This window comes from Erithacus rubecula, assembly GCF_903797595.1.
Source record: "Erithacus rubecula genome assembly, chromosome: 12".
Lineage (NCBI taxonomy): Eukaryota > Metazoa > Chordata > Aves > Passeriformes > Muscicapidae > Erithacus > Erithacus rubecula.
Window position 1 is genome coordinate 3,016,756 of NC_136664.1, and position 22,973 is coordinate 3,039,728.

General features: G+C 45.1%; 2 protein-coding genes across 2 annotated transcripts in view; one reads left to right on the forward strand and one right to left on the reverse strand.

The window, feature by feature from the left end:
• The window catches only part of COTL1 (coactosin like F-actin binding protein 1), a 346,092-nt gene that overhangs the window by 210,538 nt on the left and 112,581 nt on the right, over positions 1 to 22,973 (forward strand). The window lies entirely within an intron of this gene.
• CRISPLD2 (cysteine rich secretory protein LCCL domain containing 2) overlaps positions 11,247 to 22,973 on the reverse strand; it is a 30,272-nt gene continuing 18,545 nt past the window's right edge. Inside the window, exons 13-16 of the mRNA XM_079315870.1 lie at positions 22,059 to 22,131; positions 21,323 to 21,398; positions 16,434 to 16,567; positions 11,247 to 14,526 (exon numbers count right to left, since the gene is read on the reverse strand). Of these exons, the coding sequence (XP_079171996.1) occupies positions 14,472 to 14,526; positions 16,434 to 16,567; positions 21,323 to 21,398; positions 22,059 to 22,131 (338 nt within the window). The 3' untranslated portion in view covers positions 11,247 to 14,471. The remainder of the gene's footprint in view (positions 14,527 to 16,433; positions 16,568 to 21,322; positions 21,399 to 22,058; positions 22,132 to 22,973) is intronic.

Consider the following 22,973-nt stretch of genomic DNA (forward strand, 5'->3'; position numbering starts at 1 on the left):
AAAATGATTCCATGTGCTAAACCTCCAACACATCTCTGGGTTTCCAGATGGGTTTCCAGCCATGAAGGATGGGGAGGATTTTTGCTCTTTTCCCTGGGGGGGACAGGCTGGGACAGTGCTTAAGAGGCTGCAGAAGTGGAGGAGCTGGTTTGTTTTAAAAAGAGGCAGAAGCCAAATCTCTGTGTCCTTCCACATCTGTACAACAGCTGGGTTTGTCCCGTGCCTCATCCAGGCTTTTGCTCAGAGTTTTGTGCTCTGTGAAGCAAGCAAAGGGTGTAGAAATACCCCAGCAGCAAGGGGCAGTGATGCATCTGCTGATGCTGGCACCACACACCTCAGAGGAGAGCAGGGAAATGAAACACCATGGGGAGCTCATTTCTGATTCCCTGGGAGAGAACAGCTCTGCCCAAGTCCATGAAATCTTCCCAGCAGATTTTTAACAGGAAACCATCCCCAGCAATGTCCCAGCTCACAGCTGGGACCTGCCAGCCCCTCCAGCAGCTGCTCCTGCTCAGGGTGGGGCTGTCTCCACCCCTGAATTTTGGGGTGGCTTGAGCATGTTTGACTTTCCCCATCTCACTCTGTTGGGATCACCAGTGGGGCTTTGCAGGCTGCACACAAGGTCCAGCAGCAGCAGTGAGGTTGTATTTGTGTATTTATCCTTTTTTTCCTCTGCTTTCTGTCAGAATTGAAGTATGAGATGAAGTTTTGTCTTCAGACTCAGTTGTTTATGAATTCTCACCTATAGTACAGTGAATTTTACAGCACTTCTAGCTAACAAGCCAAAAGCCAGAAAATGCTGGTGGATTTTACTAGTTACAAAGTCTTTCAAAGGCAATTAGTCTAATTAAAAGCTAACATCTATTATTTATATCTTTACTTAATGACCAAACACCCCTGACCCTCAGGGTGGAACTTTTTATCCAATTAAAAAATACTACTTGAAACCAAGAAGAAGAAAGAACAAGAAGGAAGAAGAGCCACTGCCCCCAAACCTTTAACTTGCCCCTGCTGCAAACCCAGCACAGAATACCAGCTTGCTTTCATTAGGGAAAAATAAATTTCTGAGATGAAACTTGCCTCAAGATTCTCCTTCATTTGGCTGAGAAGTTGAACCAGGATTAAAAATTGTATTTCCCAGATACCTGTGACGAGATTCTCTGAGACATCAAAAGAGATTAAAAGATTCACCACAAGGCAGAGAAATTGTGCCTGTAAGGGCATTCTAAAATCAGAAGTACAGAGCACAGTCCAAGATCTTTGATTCCTGCTGTCCCAATCCAGACCATGTAACGTCAGAACTCAGGATGACACAAGTACAGGGCAGGGTGGAGGGATTTCTGAAAAGCAGCAGAGCAACTGGACACTTCACCCAGCACAGAAAAACTGTTTCAAGCAATATGTGACTTTATTTAGTATTTAGATTGGCCATGCTCTCATTTTCCCACGAGAGAACTAAAACTTTCCATAGGAAAAGTCAACTCCCAGCTTAAAATGCCACGAAATTCAGATGTCAGAAGTTCAACTTTCCCACCAAAAAAAAATACAGGTTTGATAAGAAAATGGCCATGCCTCAATACTGGTAAAGCAGGCACCAAAACCCTTCAAATGTCCTGGGCATTCCTGTTCCAGACCCTCCAGAGAAATCCTGCAAGCTCTGCTGGCCAAGGACAAAATCCTAATTGCTTTCTCAGGGTAAAAAATTAATAAAGGCCAGCACAAAATTATATTTATCTGCTCCATGATCAAAAGACTGGCCTGAGTTAAGATTTTGGAGAGGTTCCAGGGAATCTCATGTTCATGTTCATTCCAAAAATAAACCTCAGATTGATGCAAGTGGACATCATGCCAAAGAGGACAAGATAGGGGTAAAGCAGAGTACAAGAGCAGCAAAGTGAAATGTGGAACTGTTTGTTGTGTGCATCCTTTGATGACTACTGCTGGGAAATTTTAGCTGGAAATCATCCTCAAAAAGAGCTTCAGAGCTAGTGTGGTGGTTTGGGTGAATTGAAAGCAGTTGGGTTTCTGAGCAGGCAACACTGATTGCTCTCTTTCCCAAAGCCATGAGTCAGGGATCCAGCATGAGCAGGAGCACAGGGAGGGAAAATCCAGCGAGCTCCAACACGTGGCTGGCTTTCCTGTACCTCAGGAATGGCTCCAGATCTTTGGCTCTGAAAGCTCCTGGTTGAGGTTGGTTCCTCTGGGTGGATGAGGATGTGAGCAGCTCCTGCTTTTATTGTGATGAGGCACAAACCCTGGAAATCTTGAATCAGCCAAACTGGGCTGCAAACAATGCAACAGCATCCCTGACGTTAGTGGAAAGATGTTCCACAACCTTTCTGCTGCCCAGCCTCCTGTCCAGAACCCATAACTCACTGAGCAGCACTGTCCTTCTGACAGCCATTCATTTCTTGGTGGCTGATTTCACCTCCTGGCACAGCACAAAGGCTTTCATGTCTCCTCTGGACACAGCCAAGAGCTGCAGTAGCTCTGTTAAGTTCCCTTGAGCCTTTCTTGCTTTTTTAACATATATTTTATGAAACACATGGCTTGTCTTCATGAAAGTTCATTTTGTTCTCTCCTGTTTTGTTACCAGCTACACATTGCTGAGTTATCTATTCCCATGTCCCTAAAAAACAGGTTTGTGTTCAAAAAGAGACTGGATGTGGCACTGGGTGCCATGGTTTAGTTGAGGTGTAAGGGCATGGATTGGACTCAATGATCTTGATCTCTTCCAACCTGGTGATTCTGTAAAGTACAAATTTCAAGGCCAGTCTCAATGACAAGTGTTGGATCACTGTCCCAGCTGGTGTGAGGCAGAAGAGTGACTAAAGCTCATCCCATCACCCCCAGCACTGTCACACCCTGTCCCCCAAAATCCAGATTTACCTGGAAATGTCCTTCTCACCTCCCAACCCCTTGGCTCTGGATGTGGAATGGGAATCACCTTTCCTGGCCTGCACAGGGCAGGTTCAGACCCCCAGCAGAAGGTGACTCCAAACCATCCCTGCTGACTCAGCTGGCACTCCTGAGCTTCAACAGGGGCATTATGCCCAGGGTGAGCTGCTGCCCTGCCTGGAGGGCACCTCTGTTCCAGACCCTTCACCCAAAATTGACACAGCCCTGACATTTCTCCACACCAGCACTTGCAGCTCTTCAACCAGAGCTCAATAAAACCAGGGAGGAAAGGAGCAGTTTCAGCAGTGAGGGGCTGTGACCAAGAGGTGCATCATGGTTTGAAAAGCCACAGTGCAGTTTCCAGAGGAGGAATCACACAGCTGTGGCTCCAGCCTATGACACATTTGCCTGTTTTTTAATTTCTGTGCAATATCCTTTAACAAATCAGGAGGACCACTCATGGCTTGTAATTAGAAAATTGGTGAGCCAGTGTTACAACCCCATTGCCACACCTTTTTCTCTGTGTCAGAGGGACAGCACAGTCATGGACTGAGGCCACCTCCTGCTCTGCTTCTGCCATGGTGGAAACCTGTAAAGACACCCTCTCAAAGATGCCACCAGAAAAATCTACGTTTTCCTGCATTTCCTGCAGGTTTGGAGCTTCTGATTTGTGCAGAACTGGGTTATTGTGCAAGCCTACAATGCCCAGCTCAGGCCCTGGTTTATGAGATCCATAAATGAGATCCTGACAGGGTTTTGGGACTCTTTCTTTTCAAAAGGGATCTGTATCCTTCCACCCTTTGCAATACTCTCTTCCTGCCCGGACAAAACAGATGTTGAAATCTACAGTAATTCTCAGTACACTTATTAAAAACAAGTCTATGATTCATTTTTTCTTCCTCTTCCAATAATTTTACTGTCTCCCTCCTCTCACAGGAAAAACCAGCAGCATGAGGGGGTTCCCTGAGCTCAGGCTGTGCCCACACTGCTGCCACCACTGTCCCCTGTGCCCTTGCCTGCCCCTCTCTGCCACCAGGGAATGGGGGGGAAATGCAAAGAGGGGTGGCTGTGCAAGTCCCAGGGGTCTCAATTCTGCTTTTAATTAAAGGCAGAGATCACAGAAGATAATGAGAAGGCACAGGAGAGCTCAGCTTTGATGAGAAACTCCCAAAAGCCCAGAGGGCTGCTGGGTCAGGGCTGTGGGTGGGAGCAGCATTTCCCTCTGCTCTGCACACCCCCAGCCCTGGGAATGATCCTTCCCTCATCCACCAAACCAGAGATGCTCCCATGGATGAGATGCAGTTTAGGAAGGCACAAAAATCTCAGTGCACCCCTCAGCACAGGGCTGGTTGAACTCTGCCTACCATGTACCTGTCCATGTCCCAGCACAGAGCTGACCATGTCCATTGCTGCTGTAGCAGCAGCAGTTGGGATTTATTTCATCCAGCCTTGTCATGCTGGGCAGTTGTCCAGGCTGCCTGTGCTGTTTTACCAGCTGACTGAGCTGTTCCATCCATTTTCCCTGAGGAAAGCCCATGGGAAGCTGTTGATATGGAGAGGTAGCCACTGAGCTGGAACAGTGCCCATAATTTCCAGAAAACCCAAATGTTAGCCCAGGAAAAGCCAGGCTGCTTGTGGCTGTGTTTTCCTAGTGAGTAAATTTCCTTTACATTGCATTCAGCTGGAAGAATGACATCTTCTAATGTCCCACAGAAGATGATTTTGAAAAAGGCAGGGGCTGCAGTCAAACTCTGCCAGGTGCTTTCAGGGGGAGGGAGAAATGTGTCCTCAGAATTTCTGGGTAATATCAGCACCATGGGAGAATCTGTCTGGAGATTTGTAGGACGTGCACTCATATCCTACAGCCCTGAGACCTTCAGGAGGAGAGGGAAAGGAAAAAGCAAAGGAAAAAGGAAAAAGGAAACGAAAAAGGAAAAAGGAAAAAGGAAAAAGGAGAAAGGAGAAAGGAGAAAGGAGAAGAAAGGAGAAAGGAGAAGAAAGGAGAAAGGAGAAAGGAGAAAGGAGAAGAAAGGAGAAAGGAGAGGAAAGGAGAAAGGAGAAGAAAGGAAAGGAGAAGAAAGGAGAAAGGAGAAGAAAGGAGAAAGGAGAAAGGAGAAGGGAGAAGAAAGGAGAAAGGAGAGGAAAGGAGAAAGGAGAAGAAAGGAGAAAGGAGAAGAAAGGAGAAAGGAGAAGAAAGGAGAAAGGAGAAGAAAGGAGAAAGGAGAAGAAAGGAGAAAGGAGAAGAAAGGAGAAAGGAGAAGAAAGGAGAAAGGAGAAGAAAGGAGAAAGGAGAAAGGAGAAAGGAGAAAGGAGAAAGGAGAAAGGAGAAAGGAGAAAGGAGAAAGGAGAAAGGAGAAAGGAAAGGAAAACTGGCTCCTTGTGTCCTGTTTCAGTGCCAGCACAGCTCTGTAGGAATCACTGTCCCTACACCCACAGTGTCCCTTTTCTCCTTCCACTGCATCAACTCAAAAAGCAAATGTGAAGAGGAGCATCCATTCCCATTCTTGAAAAAGAGCCTCCACCTGCACAGCCACCAAAAAGCTCTTACCTTTCAAGCTAATGTTAATTAATGAATGGAGTGCTCAGAGCTAAAAGCTCTCACAGTCCTTCCAAAGCTGGGGTTGGGATGAAGGAGATGAGGAACTGGAAGCAAGAAGAAATTTGGGATCACCTAAGTGGCAGCAGGCTTGGGCTGCAAAGCCAGGACACAGCACTGAGGGATACTGATGATGAAACTGGGTCTTTTTTAACAGAATAAAACACTTTTCTATTGGGGGAAAAAATAAATTTGAGGGGGTACAAAGCATAAGGGTCATCTCCCATCCTGATTTCCAATCAATCCCCTGGGTTTTGGGGACTGGTTTTCATTCAAGGTGCACAGAAAAACTTCCTTCAGATTTCACAAAAATAAAGTGTTGGGTTCCAGTTTGAGTCCTTGTCATGGCCCCTTGTCCTTCACTACTTCTTTAATTCCATTCCTCAAAAAAACCTTTCTCCTCCACAATTCTGTCTGGAACTCCTTAGCTTTTTTCAGCTGACACTCCTTCTCAATTTCAACAAAAAAATTGCTCCTCTCTTCACCCAGATAGCATCTCAGTCTCCACTGCAAATGCCAGTGAAACACCATGGGAAAATGAAAAAAAAAAAACGAACAACAGAAATAATTAAAATTTTTCATTAATGCTTTTCAACTCCAACAAGCTTTTAAGAAGCCACACTTTCAAACATGAAAAGAAATTACTGAAATAACTGCAATTTCACTTTTTAAAACTCAGCATATTTCAATTTTTTTTTTAATATATTTTGATCAACAAAACCACTTTTTACTTACCACTGCCTCCCTACAAAAACGACTATTAGCTTTCACTTCATTTTGATCCTTAATGGGACAAAAATGCTTTGGGGGTTTGGGTAGTTGCATAAATTTTACGTAATGTGGTTGGTTTGGGGTTGATTATTTTTTTTCCTAAAGGTCAGTCAATCAAAAAAATAACCCTAATTTATCTGTAATTTGCAATTATGGAGTCAAACCCTCCAATTCCCTGGGAATGCCCCAGTGTTGACCTTTGGATGAGGAGTGCTGCTCATTCCTTCCAGGGAAATTACTCTCCTTGTGGGACTGAGACTCCAAGCAGTTTCACTGACCCAAGCCTGTGTCTCAAATGGGAAAGGTTGACAACAAAAAAAAAAACAAAAAAACAAAAAAAAACAAACAAAAAATAGAGGAACACATACCCAATTCTGTACTATTGCACATTAAAAAGGCCAGCCTTACAGGTCCTGCTGATATTTCTGCTCCCAATGTATGAATTATTAATATTTAGTATCTGTGACTCACTGATATTTACTTTTGGTGTTTTTATAAAGCTGGAGTGTTTTCTCCCTGCAGGAGCTAAGGTAGCTCCTGTTGTTTAGGGCCAGGGAGCCCTCCCTGAACAAACTTTTCTGGTCACTGTTTAAACTGGGTTGCTGGGCTCTTTTGAGGCCCTGACCCTCCAGGGCTCAGCACTGAGGCTGGCAGGGGTGGCCCTGCTGGGACACAGCTAATTTTAAAACCTGGATCCTGCTGCAAAGGAAAAAAAAATTGGATTTTACTGGCAGAACCATCCCAGCCGAGCGCTGCGCGTTGGGATTACGGGAAGAGGCAGCACACACACAATCCCTTTTTTGGGTACTTGGCATCAGTTTTATCTGAAGTCATGGATTATATAAGAGAAGAGGGACCTCACACATCTCTCCTGCGTCAGAGCAGCACACTCAGGGTGGGGACCCTCCACTCCAAGCCCCCCTGTTGTTCCACACCATGCCCATATCCACTTTTCCAGTAACTCTCCTTAAAAGTGGATCACAAGCATTTTCTGGAACTGCATCCCAAGCTGTCCACAACATCAGCTAGAGCTGGCTCCTAAAGTCCTTTCCATGGTCTAGACACAGAACTTTGGAGCTCATGGAGAGCTGGGTGTTTTCATAACTTTATGGCTCTCGTTAAAATGGTCGGTGTCCAAACAAATCCCCATTTAGCACTTTGGATTTGCAGAGATCATTGTTTGCTGATAATGAAGCTGTTCCCAAGGAGAGCATTGTCCAGCACTGGGCTACTCAGCTCCCTGCATCTGTTTTGCTGTAAGGGTTTGAGACAGCCTGGTGTCTTTGGAAAGGCACTCACAGCCTGCTGGGCTGGCCAGCTGCCCTGGGATGGTTTCATGACTCTGCAGATGGGAAAATTTCCATGGTCTCCCTCTCCCCACCCAAAGCCTGTCCTCAGATGGTGCTGGCATGGCATGGGAGGAGATGCCTGTGCTGCTCAGTCTGGCTCAGTGACCTCAGGGGATGCCCCAAATCACCAATTCCTTGCCACCACTTCAGAGCAGCATTTCAAAGGGCTGTCCCCACTGTTTTATCTCAGACACAGCATCCATGAATCCATCTGCAGCTGGACCTCAGAATTCTGCCAAAAGACCTAAGAAACCCTCCTTAAACCAACCAAAAAAAGCCTGAACAACAAAGAGTTAAAAGAACAATGACTATTTTTGCTCATGACTGCCATGATACTGCACATCTTTACCTGGGCTTCTTTTGCCAGGTCATCTCTATCTGTGTCAGTTCCTGCTTGTGCACCATCCTGGTCCAAACAGAAGACAGCCTGTCCCACATGATGGGATGTTCCCTTTAACTTTGAAAATTATAGGAAAAAACACCTGGCAGGACCATTGAGACATTTTCTAGTCCATCTTCCACTCAAAGCAGGATCTTCTTTTAAGAGCTATTATCCAGAATAATCTTAAAAACCTGGAGGTTTGAAAACCATGGTGACTTGAAAAGACCACACAGATCATCTGCTCCAGTCAAACCTTTACCAATGGTCTCAGTGTTCCCTACTGCATTTTAAGCCCATCCCTTCCCAGTGGAGCCCCTTTGGGCATGAAGAACCCCCTCTCCCTTTTATGTGCCTTTTCACACTTCAGACATCCTCACCTTTTTCATCCTCAGAGATCTCTCCTGCTTTCTCAGGAGTTGTCTTAGCTCTCAGGCCTCTCTTTCTTTCCTCCAGGACTTCCCACCAGGGAATATTGAGTATTTTCCAGGCAGTAACAATACAAACCCAGGCACTGTCATACTGCACCTTTCTGAGCAGAGAAAGAAAAGCTGAAAGGTTTCTCACCTGCCTTGTTGATCCTTTCACACCTGATTCAACTTTCATCTCCTTGGCCATGATGTGATGATTTGACTCTTTATCTCTTTAAGGCTGCTCCTTACTGGTCGATCTCCATCTTTTATTATTCCTTTTACTCTTCCAAGTGTCATCTGATTTTTCAACCTGTTTCTTCCAGCACAGGTGCTGATGCAGTTTTGGAGCTCCCTTCATTAATATAAATAATATTTTTATTACAAACACATCAGCTGAGATGGTATGAATACCCCTGCCTCCTATAGTCAATCTGTGTTGGCTTTTACTCTTTTTTATTTTTCAAACTTACAAAGTCTGCTCAGCTGGTGGAGAGGGAAATTAAGCAGCTTTTGAGATTTCTTTCTGACAGACTTGTCCTCTGGCCTCCGGGTTTAGTTCATAGGTGATATTTTCTCAGCTTACAGATGTGCAAAAGACAGATGTGCAGAAACAAGACTTGAGGCAAATACTAAATAAAAACTTCAGATATCAGTCAAGCACTCCTCAGGACACTTGTGTGTGTTGGCAGGTCCCCCCTTGGGGTCACGGTCACCCACAGTCCCCCAGGAGCCCAAACCTGACAGAATCAGCCCTTGTGAGACAACCCAAAACTCTGCATTTATTTTCCTCCCTTCTGCTTCCAGCTCTCCCATTCCACCTGCTCCTCCTGACTTTTGGCCAGCTATAAATATCCTTTTGACACTGAATCCCCCTCCATGTGCTGGGCTGAGCAGGGGCTCAGGGACACTGGGGACAGCCCTGCTGCTGTGGCACACAGGGTGAGGAGCAGAGGGAGCTGCTTAAGGCAAACCTTTTCTGTTGACTTAGCTCCCCGACCCAATTTTAACCACTGTCAACAAGATAGAAGGGTGGTTTCTGTTTGCACTGAGGCTTCTTTACGCTGCTCTCTCCACACCCTAAAGTGGCATAAATGCCTCCTAAGTGCCTTAAAGTAGGTCCTTAGTGCAAATGAGAGCCAAGCCCAGCGTGTGCAGAGTGGCTGTGAAAACATGGCCAGGCGCACCCTATAAATGACTGTGGGTTTTTGGAAGGACACCCACCCCAAGCTGTGCCCGGGCTATACATAGGCTCTGATGAGCTCAGCACAGGCTGAGGAGCCAAACAAGCAGCAAGGAGATATTTGAGCCTGAAGCAGTGAGCAGAGAGAGCCCTGCTGCTGGTTGATCCCCAAGGATTCCCAGCAATTTGGGAATATCAGATCTGCCACCCTCCCTCAGCTCCACTGAGTTTCTTTTTCCTTTCCCCTCTGCTTTCCTTCAGCTTTCCAATCTTTCTGCCTTCTCAGCTAAAGCAGAAGCTGAATCCCACTCCAACTGGGAAAAATGAATTAATTTTTTCCTGTCTGTAAGTTTCACCCTAAGCCTTCACTCACCAGGTTTTCCTGCCCATTGTACAGGGAGAAGGCACAGCTTTGTTTGCCACACAGCACCTGTGATAACACCAATTTCTGGTGGATGAGCAGAGGATAAAGCCCAGGGCTTGAGCAGCAGGAGACAAAACACAGAGACAGTGTCAAAGGATGGGTTAGGTTCAGCCCTAAATTTTGAGTATTTTGCTCTCTAGGCCAACCAGGACCTAAATTTTACCACAGAATTCACAGAATGGATTTGGTTGGGACTTTAATAAAGATCACCCAGTTTCAACTCACAGGGTGGAGCATTTTATAGCATCACCAAATAGGACATCAGACAACTGTTGCCATTAATAAGATGCTCTAGGTACAATAACCATTAGCCTGAATTCCCCTCTCTGCTTACCTTTAGGCTCTGCTTAGGAAAATCTTCCCAAATATCTCCAGCAGAGGAGGCATTTTTGCAGCAATAAGAATGGGGGTACAAAAGCACAGAGTGAATTCAAATGGGCAGTTTGGAATTGCAGAGAATGCAGGAGCTGGGAAATTCCCTTCGACAGAAATTGATGTTATCTCATCAGTCCTAGGCTGGGATTTACAGGGAAATACTGTTCAGCCACAACTGCATCAACCCAGGCCTGAAATAAAGCAAATACCTCTGGATTTAACACTAAACCTCTTGTATAAGTGATGAAAAATGCAAATTTCACAGCCTGGTCAATCAGGACCCCATCCCATGGCCCAGCCCACATTTCTGGTCAAAACCCATCTGGTACTCATTGTCTGGAGGATGAGTTATGAGCTCCCTGTGTTGTTCCTTTAACCAAATGGGATTGGATTACCAGGAAAAAAACTTGGTTTGATTTGTGGTTCTGTCAGCAAGGATGAGCCTGGGGAAAATTTCAAAGGGAATTACAAAATCTGAATACTTTTCCTTTCAAAAAATGAGGTTACAATTCACACCAGCCTGTTCAGGTGGGGGTGGGGAGTTCACCTCACTAAATAATTAAATGCAATTTTCAACCCATTAATCTAATTCAGCCCTTTTGTTGCAGGGATTCAAAGACAGACAGTGATTTTCCCTTTTTTCTCAGGATGTTTCACTAAGATTACCTCTTATTTTTGATGGGGTAAAGACTGAGTTTTAATGCCTGGGTACTGATCAGTTTATTTGTTTGTGGAACAGGCTTTGCACACCCCAATCTCATTTGGAGTCTCCAGGGGACACTCTAGTCCCCAGCATGAATCCCAAATAACTCTTCTAAACACAAACCCAGCTCTGGCTGAGCATTAAAGACAAGGGAAGCATTCATTCCAAGAAGGTTTTATTTCACAAATAATTCAGAAATCAAAAGAAAATGGAAGGGTAGGGAGGAAAAGATATTTTACAATTCTGTATTTAGAAAAAAAAAAAAAATCTAGTTTATAAACAACCACAGCCCCTTGGAAAACATGCAAAGGCACACAAAAATTTACAAGTAACTTTTATACATAGGAAGTAAAATACACCATTTTTCATAGAAAAAAAAAAAAAAGCAACTCTATGAACTGGCCCTAAATATTTAGACTGCACAAGGGACCAACTGGAGCCTCCTCAACCAGCTGTTGGCTGAAAATCTTTTTAAGAAGGAATGAGTGGCCCCACCAGCACAGGCTCTGGATTTCACCCTGGTTGTGTTTCCTGGAGATTTGGCTGAGGCAGATGTTCTGCAGTGACCATGCCTTTGCTTCCAAAATCCCAAATTACTGGAAAAGAACAACCAGGCAGCTTTGGCTGCACCTGGATGCTGCAGGTGCCTACAGATGTGCTGAGCTGGGGCTGAGGAGGAACAGGCTGGTTGGATCCAGCCATGATGCATCTTTAAGCTGCACTGAAATAAAGCAGGCTGAGAAATGTCTTGGTATCAGAAATAAAATCTGTCAATATTTGGCTAAAAACTGGTACTGTCCCACCTAGTCATGAATAGCTAGCACACATGATTGCAAGTCATTGATAGGTCATGACTGCCTTGGAGGACCTGATCACCCCTAATTCTGGTGGAGGTATGTTTAAATTAATAGCACCCAGGACCTCGAAAAATATTTGTGTAGTAAAGTCACAATTTCTCTTTTGTACAACAAATACAAAAATAAACAGATACAGACTTAAATTAACATCGGTTTCTAAAAATCCAAACCAGTTGGCTGAAGATAAAAATACGCAATTGTAACTTGAATTAAGCATTTTAGGATATTTCTGTTGGAATAAGAACCCTTCCCTTGTCCCCTTCCCCTCACCTAGGTACATCCCCAGCTGTTTGGATTTTTTTATGTGCTCACAGTGATCCCCTGGGTTTTACTCCACGTTCCTTCCCATCACCTTCCATCCGCAATTTTCACGGATCCTACGTTACCATCGAGGTGTTTCCTGTGCTCCTGCAGTCCCCAGGAGCCTGACTGCTCCTCTCACTCTCTCCAATTCCATTCCCAGCCCATTTGGCCCAGGATGTCCCAGATTCTTGCTGCAGTGTTGGATGGGCTTGAAGCAGACCCTGCACAGCCCAAGGCGGGCAGGAACGGGGACGATTTTCCTCACTGCCAACATCCCAACCAGCAGCTTTAATAGGATGTGTTCCAGCTGTTCTTAACATCAATTTACTTAGCAAGAAAGGAAATAGTTCAGTTTTCCTATCTAAAGTCAATACTGTACACCTTGGATGACAATACTACATAAGCAAAGACAACACGAAGAGTCACTTCTCTCTATCCACCCCAAAAGTGGCTTTTCTGTGCAGTGTTTTTGAGACAGTGCAAAGTAGCTCCAATTTCAGGTTTTACGAAAGGTTTCTTTTCCAAATTCAGTTTTTACAGAGGAATAAATCCCAGTGGTGGGACCAACTGAGTGATAAATGTCATTTAAATGTCATTTCCTTGTTGATTTCATGGTGTTTACAGAATTAAAGAAGCTTTTATAAATTATTTTGGTCTGTGTTTGGAAAGAGCTTGATGAGATTGCTCTTATATCTGTCTAGATTAAACCAAACATGTTCTGAGTGTAAGAGCAGCTGTGAAACATCTGCCAAAGAGAGGGAAATACTTCCCCATTTGTTATCCAGTACTATAATTCAGTGATTCAGCAGAAGGACTGTGCATTTACAAGAACTGAAGAGCCACTGTTGACTTTGTCTTCTCATGGTTACTGGATGTGTGTGTATCAAAAACCCACCAGATTTGTGTTTAAAAATCATAAAAATTAATTTCCAACATGCAGCAGGGAATATCCTTCTGCCTTAAAAAGCAGTTTATGCTGAGCCCTTCTCTTGGCTTTGAAATGCATTTGGGTGCATGTCAAAACAAAAATATCAAAATATGGAATAACATCATTACAACACCACATAAGTTTTGCAAAACCAACAATCCTGGATATCAAATGCTCACAGGAACAGCATTTGCACTGGAAGTGGGGTTCTGTTGCCTTCACAAATGGGACGGGAAAAATTAATCTACCCCAATTTATGCCACATCTTTAAAGTTTCAGAACTGCACACACCACAAGGAGCTTCACAAAGGGAAAGTGAACCTGCTTCCTAGAGATGCAACCATTCCTAGCAGAAATAAGATTAATTTGATCACTATTTAACTACTATAAAACAACCAGCACTGCTGTACAAACCAATACATTGCATTTAACTGAAGTTATGGTGTGGAGTATAGGATGAGATGTGCCAGCACAGGAGCCCCAATTCTCTGACTGCTCAGAAGTTGCCAGATTTGCAAAATACCTGGGAGTGTTTGACCAGCAAACACTAAACCTGCTTTTTGGATGATCTGGTGGCCTCATTTTCTGCAGTGAGGATCTCTGCCACCATTTTACACCCTGCTCCAGGCCCACAAAACCTCAATTTTGGCTGCCAAGAACATCCCCAGACCCCACTATTCGAGGTACCCAGCAGCCTCACACAGCAGTGCTGCTGCAAACCACCTCAGTGGGAAAACACCACTTTTTATCCTCCTTTGCACAGAAACCATCCAACATACACAAAAGCACTCTGTCAAAGCCCATCCTCTCCCCAAAGGACACAATTTTCCAACGAGTTTCTCATTCCAAAGTGTCCAGCGCCTGGACAGCCGCTCACTCCCGAGTCTGCTCATCCTCACACCCATCCCAGGAGAAGCTTCACACCCTAAAAACACCACCCAGGCCCGGGCTGAGATCCCTGAATCTGCTGCACATGGAGCCACGGCCGTTCTGTGTAGCAACACCTCTGGTAAAATGAAACTTAGAACAGTTTATGGTCGCTGAATGCCCCTAGAGAAACAAAAACACGAGAAGATACGACGCTGCACGGGTGCCATGAGATGCCAACAGCTGAGTCAGAACCTGGGGTCTTTTTTGGGGGGTTTTGGTTTGTTTTTTCCCCTTTTCTTTTGGGATTCCCTGAAGGAGATGGGCAAGGAGGGTATGGGCAGAGCTGATGCCGTTCAGAGGAGCTTTGGCGTCTCTGGAGATCCGCAGAGAGCTCTCCCACAGAAACCTGCACCTTCCCTGGGGCTTTACTGCTTCACAGCAAAGATTCGGAAAGCATTCCCATCCGAAGGGTTCTTCAAGCTGGGGACAAAGAAAAGAGGAAAAGAAAACAAACGTGGGGTGAACCAAATGACACAGCAGAACCCAAACAGGCAACTCTGAATTTCTCCTGTCTCTGTCCTACCAGGAGCAGGGGAAAGATAAAGGATGAAAAGGAAGTGGCATAAATCCATAGTTTCACCTTTTTTTTTATGTTTTCAATTCAAATCTATAATGCTGATGCCAACAAAAGGAGCTGGAAGGCAACAGACCCTTACAGCCCTAGCTTTTATCCCAGGAACACTGTGCTCCCTTGTGCAGAGATTCAGGAATAAAGAGCAATATGTTTTCCTAAAAAAACAGTTGTCAAATATGCTGGCAGGTTCCCAGAGCCTGTCTGGCTTGGCTCCTAGTGCTGGCAGTGGGAATGGCCAGATCAGCTCACATTAAATGACAATAAATATGGATATTCATTTTCAATCTGCACAGGTGTCCCCAGGTGCTCTGACTCCAAGCTGTTTGGGGTGGCTGTGTGCATGGGGAAATGAGTTGTTTCTATTCCCAGGTCTTACTGCACTGAAAAAACCCAGGAAAAATACAAAATTTCATATTCCCACAAAATAAGCATTGCAATGAGGGTAAGACCCAGTAAATGCTCAGGGCCATCTTTTCCCATACCTGTTTGGGTGTGTATCTTTACCCAAGGTTATTTCCAGTGTCCTAAAAGGCAAGTGCCCACCCTAATCTTGGAAAAGCTAATTCACTGTCTGGTGGATCTCACAGCATGAGCTGCTCCTTATTGCTGAGTGTAAATAACACTTTCCAAATCCTCATCCCCACTGTGAGGTCTCTGCTTTCCCTCACTCTCAGATCAGCACTGGCTGCTCACATTGCACATCCCTGAGAGTGGTGGGATTTATTCTTAGCTAGGGCACAGTTTACCATCCCAGTAAAAAGTTGTCTTTTAAACTAAAAGATAAGTGAAAGCAAGACTGAGATTAAAAAAAATTCAAAGGAGGTTTTTCACCTAAATCCAATTTATCAAATTGGAAAATGGTGACTCTGGTAATCTATATTAAATCCCTCCATATTTAACAGCTATAGTTTTCCTGTCTTAGTCTGGTTTTATTTCTTGAGATGCTCTAAAGCATTCTGGAATATCCATTGTTAGAATAAAACCAGCAAACTTCATACAATTCTTTATGTCTTTATAAAAGAGGAACTCCACAGAGCAGATAGAGTTAGCAGTGACCCAAACCCCCCCTAATTGTGGGAAATTCTATTCTTACAAAGACAACCCTGAGAAATCAGAGCCATCACACCAATATCTGAAAAAATACATGACAGATTGAAAGTGAAGTCTCCAATTTGAAAGGAGTGGCTGAGCTGTGACTGGATTGTTGTGGTCATGAGGATTTTGTAAACACAGATTTGCAATTGGTCATTGAAACCAGCATGGTTAGCCCAACAGAAACTACAAAAAAAGCTACAATAGTGGCAAATTCATCTTCAAAAATTTTGATCATGCCTCAAGAGGTTAATTTACTCATGCTTCTTTCAAATAGAATAGAGGACATGAATCAACAAATAAAAATTAATCCCACAGCCCAGACCAGAATGAAAATCCAAATTATGAAACCCAAATCATGACCTGGGCTGAAACTGGAAATACCTGTGCTCATCTCCTGATGTGTTAAACACACAGCAAAGTGTATTACCATGGACTTGTGCTGAAACAACATCTAACAGGGCTGAACAACCTCCCCCACCTCTCTCAGCAGCCTGACCAAGCTGAGCAGGACAGCATGCTCCAGTTGTTTGGGTGCCACAATTCACTGTGACACTGCAAAGTCACATCTTCCCAAGCCAAGCTGATTCCTGCTGACTCTCACAGGCAGCTGAACCTGCTGTGGAAAAGAAGAGGGGAGAACAAAGGGAAGAAATCCCACCTGTCTGACTGGACACCGTTCTTTAGGGAGCCAACGTAGATTTTCTTCTTCTCTACAGGCATCACGTCCACAAAGCCTCCCCTTTCATCTGAAATGACCCCTGCATGCACTGCAGCTTTGCAGATACTGGAGCTCTGAAAAATGCCAAATTGTTTTGATTATGCACTGTCTGTATTTTATATACAAAGATTTATCAATTCCATGAACACCGAGAAATACAGGGAGTAGAAAAAAAAGTTATGAAACAATTTTTTCTTTTTTTTTGGACAAATAAGGGACTAGATCTCGCAGGTATTTCATAATCCCTGGGTGAAAGAAGATCCACCATCACCACAGAGGACAAGCAGATTTTCCATCATTCTCAGGTAAGATCATCATAGAATCATTGAATGGTTTGGGTGGAAAAAAGCTCATCCAGTGCCACTTCTGCCATGGCAGGGACACCTTCCACTGTCCCAGGCTGCTCCAAGCCCTGCCCAACCTGGCCTTGGACACTGCCAGGGATCCAGGGGTAGCCACAGCTTTTCTGGGCACCCAGGGAACAATTCCTTCCCAATATCCCATCTAAATCCACACTTCTTCATCTTTCTCAGGACCAAGACTGAATTGAGGACAATTTTCCAGCCAATGCCACTTGGGACTGCAGCAGAGAAACCTCTGAGGTGAAACTCTGTGCTCTGACCCCAGCAAAGGTTATCCACATAGTTGTTTGAATGAAGGTAAATGGCCACTAATTATCTGGGCCAGTTCACATCCTTCTTTCTAGGAAAGACAGAAGGGCTGCCCCCATGGACTGGTGTCATTTTTGGATGGACATTACCCCATAAAACAGCAAATGTGGAGGGAGATTACACTTCTGGAAAGACTGGAGTTTCTGTATTGCACATCCCAGACAGTCAGAAGAGCTGGAGGGACACAAACCACTGATGACTCAGCCCCCAAAGCATCCAGGAAAAAGGAGCAAAAGCAGGGAAGGCTGAGGGATAGTGTAAACTTGGCCATCAGCTCTCTGCAGGGTTTACATACAGCAAGCTGGAAGGGCAGAAAGGAAAAACCAACCCTGCACAGCAAACTGCAGCAGGTGAAAACCCCAACCCCAGAAATGCCCTGATTGCTAAAAATCCAAGCACCACAAAACCAGTGCTGTTCCCATTGCATATGTGCAATAGGGCCCAGGCTCCCACAGCCATATAGGGCAGCTCTGCCTTGTCCCCTATATATTTATTACTTTGGATGGCCTATCTCTTGGCAGCTCTAGGACTTTTGAGTGCCAGTTTGGTGTTTTGCTTCTATATATGGTCAAGGGAGCAAGGGAATGCTGTGTTTGGAAGATATGCAGTGAATTTGCCCTAATATGTGGTGGGAAATCTATAAATCTAAAACTGGCTCATAAAATTAAGCTGTCCTGGATCAATTTGGGAGACATCCTGAACAATGTTCTTTTCAAAGCATTCCTGTTATTTTTTTGTTCCAGGACTTGCTGTTCTACCACTCACTCAAAGCTTTGACCAACAGATTTAGCCCAAACCTCCTGTTATCACTCTGTTGGATTACAGCCCTCTCATGTCCCAGGCCAGGCTGTGCTCTGATGAATTGATTGCAGAGCTTTTGGAAGATGAGTTATAACAAGAACAAGGCCTTCCCTCCCAGGTTCAGGAGTACAGCAGTGTGGACAACACAACAGTTTTCCATGATGAAACCCCTTGGGATGCTCTGAGACCAATTCCTGATGAAATGAGCCCCAGGGCACACACCATAAAATGGCAACACACTTTGTAGTGGGTCATTAACAATATCCTCTGGCTAAGAGCTTAATCACCCAGAATTTCCTCACTAGTGGGATTGGTTTAATTAAGTTCATGTCTCCTGAGAGCTGACTCCCAACTGGGTTTGCTCTGGTGACAAATTCTTGCCTGTGTGTCCATCCATCCATCCATCCATCCATCTATCCATCCATCTATCCATCCATCCATCCTCCTAGCAATCACTGTACAGCTGTGGGTAAATCCTTATCTCAAAAGTGGGGAGTTTGTTCTCTTTCCTGGCTCCATGGTGCTCCTGGGCAGGGATGGGGATGGGTTTCCCCTCCAGGATTATGCCACAGCAGGAGCCTGGCAGAGTGACAAAATGACAGTGTCCTGGAAGTCAAAAGCTCTTTTACAACCTTCATAAAGACCCCTGGCTGCTCCCACAGCTGCAGGTTGGACAGGGCTTGGAGCAGCCCAGTCTATGGAAAGTGTCCCTGCCCATGGCAGGGGGTGGAACTGGATGAGCTCTGAAGTCTGTGATGATCCCAGAACCAGCCTCTCCACTTTTACCATCTCATATTTCTTGCATTTTTTTCATTTACTCCAAAATTCAAGTTTCCTTGTTCCACAGCCTTACTTATTTTCCCCACTAAAAATTCCATGAACTGCTTTTAAATGCAAAGTGCAGACTGGAAGTAGGGTTAAATGTTTCATTTTCTTTTAGGTAGCTTATTTAAGAAGCCTCACTTGGAGCCCAAGTGCTCCCAGGGCCATGCAGGTGCCACACTAGACATGAAGTTGGGTTCCCAAAGCCCTCCCAGGAGACCAGCACTTGTCTCATCCAGCTCTTTGCCTGCTTTAACTATTCCTCAGCAGTGAGCTTGTGTAAATTCCCAGCATCCTGCACAGGTCCATCCAGCCTTTCCCCAAATTCTCCTTGTGTAGTGTGGTTATTTCTCTCCTGGACTTCCCATTCTGAGCATTCCCATCTCTCCCTTTCCAGCACCAATTCAGAGTCACCTCTAACTCTTTGTCCCAGCTGGTTTCACCTGCTTTGCCACCAACCTCATCCATTTCCTGACACCTCCACATCACCCTGTTAGCACAATAGTAAAAAAAAAAAAAAAAAAAAAAAAATTAACCAAACTCTCAAGGAAGTGGCCAAATCCTTTTTTTACTATTATTGCTTTTTGTTTTGCTCCCAAGCCACCATCCATTCCCCCGTTTATGAAACAATACCCCGGGGGGGGGAGAGTAGGAAATGGGTTCATTAAAGGACACTAATCCTTTTGCGTCAGCACAATGCCAGCCTGGGATGCTGCTCCTCACCTAATTCCTTTGTAATCACAGGCCCTGTTCAGGGGTGATCTGAGGGAGGTTTGTGCTCTGGAAAAAAAGAGAAAACTATTTCCCATTTCCTGCAGGTGGGAGCATGCAGGAGGCAGGTACTGCAGGAGGCAGCTGCTCCATGGATTTGCCTGTGAGCTAGTCCAGGATAACCTGTTTGTGCAGCTCTACCTTAAAAAAAAATTGGTCTTGAGCAAAATTAAAAATAGTGTGGGTGTTTTTTATTAAATTGCTCTCAAAATTGCTTCTGCAAATTACTGGATGATTCCTGCAAGATGGATTTTCTCAGCAGTCTGCAAAGCTCCAGAGTGACCCAAAATTGGGGGTCCACAGGCTGCTGACTGCTTCCCCCAGGCTCTCAAAAGCCATGATCCTACAGGCTGCAGGGCAGCCAGAGAGCTGGAATTCCTGAGCACCATCCCCAATGGAAAAAAGAAAATGAGGAAAAAACCCAAAATAACCAGACACCCGCGAATGGAAAAACATTGAGACCCAGTCTTCAGAGGCCTAATATTAAGAGATTTCAAGAAAATGACACTGCCCAGTTTTAGCATCAAGTCTCTGCTCATCCCCATGAGCAGAGCTCAGAAAAACAAACCCATAAAACCAGCTCACACACTTTCTTTCCACTGCTCTGAGCTCTATCCTGGCTGCTCAGAAACTGCTCATCTCCCAGAAAGAGGAGGAGAGGGGAGGGAGGTCTTTTCCTGTAAATACAGTGTGATAGGATGGAACAAAAGGCCTTTGGTGCTCAGCCATAAACCCAAAAATGCTTTACAAAGGTAAAAATGTACCACCATGATTTCACAGCCAGAGCCCAAAGGGGAGGTTAAGGGACATGACCACATCTCTAGGAAGGAGTCAGTGCTGGAGAGTAGAAGGGCTCACCAAACCCAGTGGCCACAACTCAAGGAGTTGTGCAGTGGCACAAACACAAATCCTTCAGAATAAATTCTAGCTGGAGAGCAGAATGGCTCCCCAAGCCTGTTTACCCCATCTTTCACTCCCATTTACCCATCCCCATGTGGAATAACCACAGGAGAGAATGTCGTGTGTTGCAATACAGGATGTGGCCAGAAATGTGTATTTTATCACCATCTGCTGAAGCCAGCTGGGGCAGTGATTCCTTATCTCCATGGCACATATTACCTGCTAATGGGCCATCTTTAAGACCATCTTTCTTTTCCACAGCCCATCCTCCCTCCAGGAGATATCTCCTGTTCATGGCCTGATAAAATTACATCATCCCACTGGGAGATGCTCCACCCAGGGGAGGAGCCAAGCCTTTCCTACCCAGATAAAAACTGAGATTTTGGACACTGAAATACCTTTCCACTGGATTCCAGAGGAAAGCCAGACCTTTCCACATCATCCCTGAACCTTCAGAGGAAACTGCACCTTCTCCAGGAGCACTGCTCCAGCTGAACCACATCTGCCCCTGCAGGAGGATGCAGCACCATGGAATGGGACTGTGCCACCACCCTGACTGACTGACTGTGCCAGCTTGGATTCTGACTCTGGCAGTGTTTTGGGATTGTTCTTTGCAATACTGTATTTCTATTTTAATTTTCCTAGTAAAGAACTGTTATTCCTCCGTCTCACATCTTTGCCTGAAAACCCCTTAATTTCCAAATTATAATAATTTGGAGGGAGGGGTTTTACATTCCCCATTTCAAAGAGAAGCTCCTGCCTTTATTGGCAGACACCTGTCCTTCAAACCAGGACACCCCTGAAGCCCAGAGTGACCCAGCCCTGGGACAGGACTGTCACAAAATTAAAGGATTTTTTACTCACATCTGCGTAAACGTTGGTGCCAAACACCGGCGCCCAGTATGAGGGCTCGTCCTTGCAGTGGGCTGGGCAATAAATCCTAGAAAACAATGGATTCAGATTAATTCTACTCAGCAGGGCTGGACAGGAAGGCGAGCTGCATTCCTGGGAGATTTCGAGTGCCTGCATCTGGTCTGCAGGTGGCAACAGTGAATTTGATTATTCGCTCCCCTCAGATGACATTGGGTTGGTGCTGCAGAGCTGCAAATAGGGAGCACTAGAAGAGGGATTGCTCTTTTATGACCCTTTCAAGGGGGAGTACCTGTATTTTTGCTCAATTCTGTGCACATAAATCTCTGCATGTGTTTGTGCCCCTCTGTTCCGTCTCTTACTCCTGCACGGTTTCCAGAACTAACCTTTTCCATGTTTTAAGGTGGAAAGGCAAAGCACATACAAAACCCAGCAAATGCAGAAGCAAAAACACAAGGAGTGTGCAGTTGCACACTCACACATGGGAGTGTGCTGGGACAGGGTTGTGCAGCCTGGCTGGTGCATTACAGAAGCCATCCAAAGACATAAAGTGAATTTTCTACAGTGATGCCAAGAAAAGCATGGTGGCAGGAGGAAACACCATTCCCAACCCCCTTCTCCAGTTCAACCAGTATGACCAGCTCTTCTCCCACCAGGGCCCTCAAATTCAGAGCCCTCTGTTAAGCTCCCCTCCTTAGGACAGAGTTTAAACCCAACAGATCTGTGTTACCTTGGGCAGTGGCTGGCTGGCTTTTTGAAGTGGCACAGTTCAGCTACCGTGGTGTAACAATCCAGAGTCTGTGCTGCCAAGATAAATGTGGAAAGGCAAATTATTAGACCCAAAAGCTCAGGCTGCTGCAGAAAACACAAGCCAGAGCCACACAGTGTGTTTGGTGAGACCCTTGCCCAGCTGAGAGCTCCAGCAGCAGGATCCCAGGCTGGGGATACCCAGATCTCCAGCAGGAATCCTACAACCACCCCACAACGTGGCCTTAAAAAGGTCACAGCTTTCAGAAGAGCTGAACAACACGTGGGTTTGCTACAGTTCCAGATGTGGAGCCCAAATATCCTGACACCTACAGTTCTCCCTGAAAGGGGCTCAGGTGGATTTAATCAAGAGGGTGGTTGTGTTGGAGGAATTTTTCAAAGATATTCAGAAAGTGGGAATTGTTTAAAAAGTGGAGCAGTGTTTATTTATATACCTATCAGAAATGTGATGACTCACCATAAAAAACTAATTTCACATGTATTGTGTTTTTCATTACATTACTGGACTAGGACATTAGCCACTTTTTTTTTTTTTTTTCAGTTTTTGTATGTGCTGACACTTGACTGAAGTTTTTAAAGATGGATGGCTCAGCTTCCATCCCTTTATCACCAGCTGAAATCTGGACCCCACCATGATCCATCAGCAGGATGTGCTGCTGGAATTGGCCCATTATCACCTATTTCTCTACCTTCCCTTTAGATACCCCCAAGAAAATGAGGTGGGAGAAGGAATTGCCCATGGAGGGTGGGCAGTCACTAAGGTTCCAGATCACCCCAGGGCTTGGCTGTGGCACAGAACCATTTGACACAACCACTGAAAATGAAAAACAGCCCTGAGAGAATGATGTTTCTAAGTACCCCCTAAAACTCCAGCAAC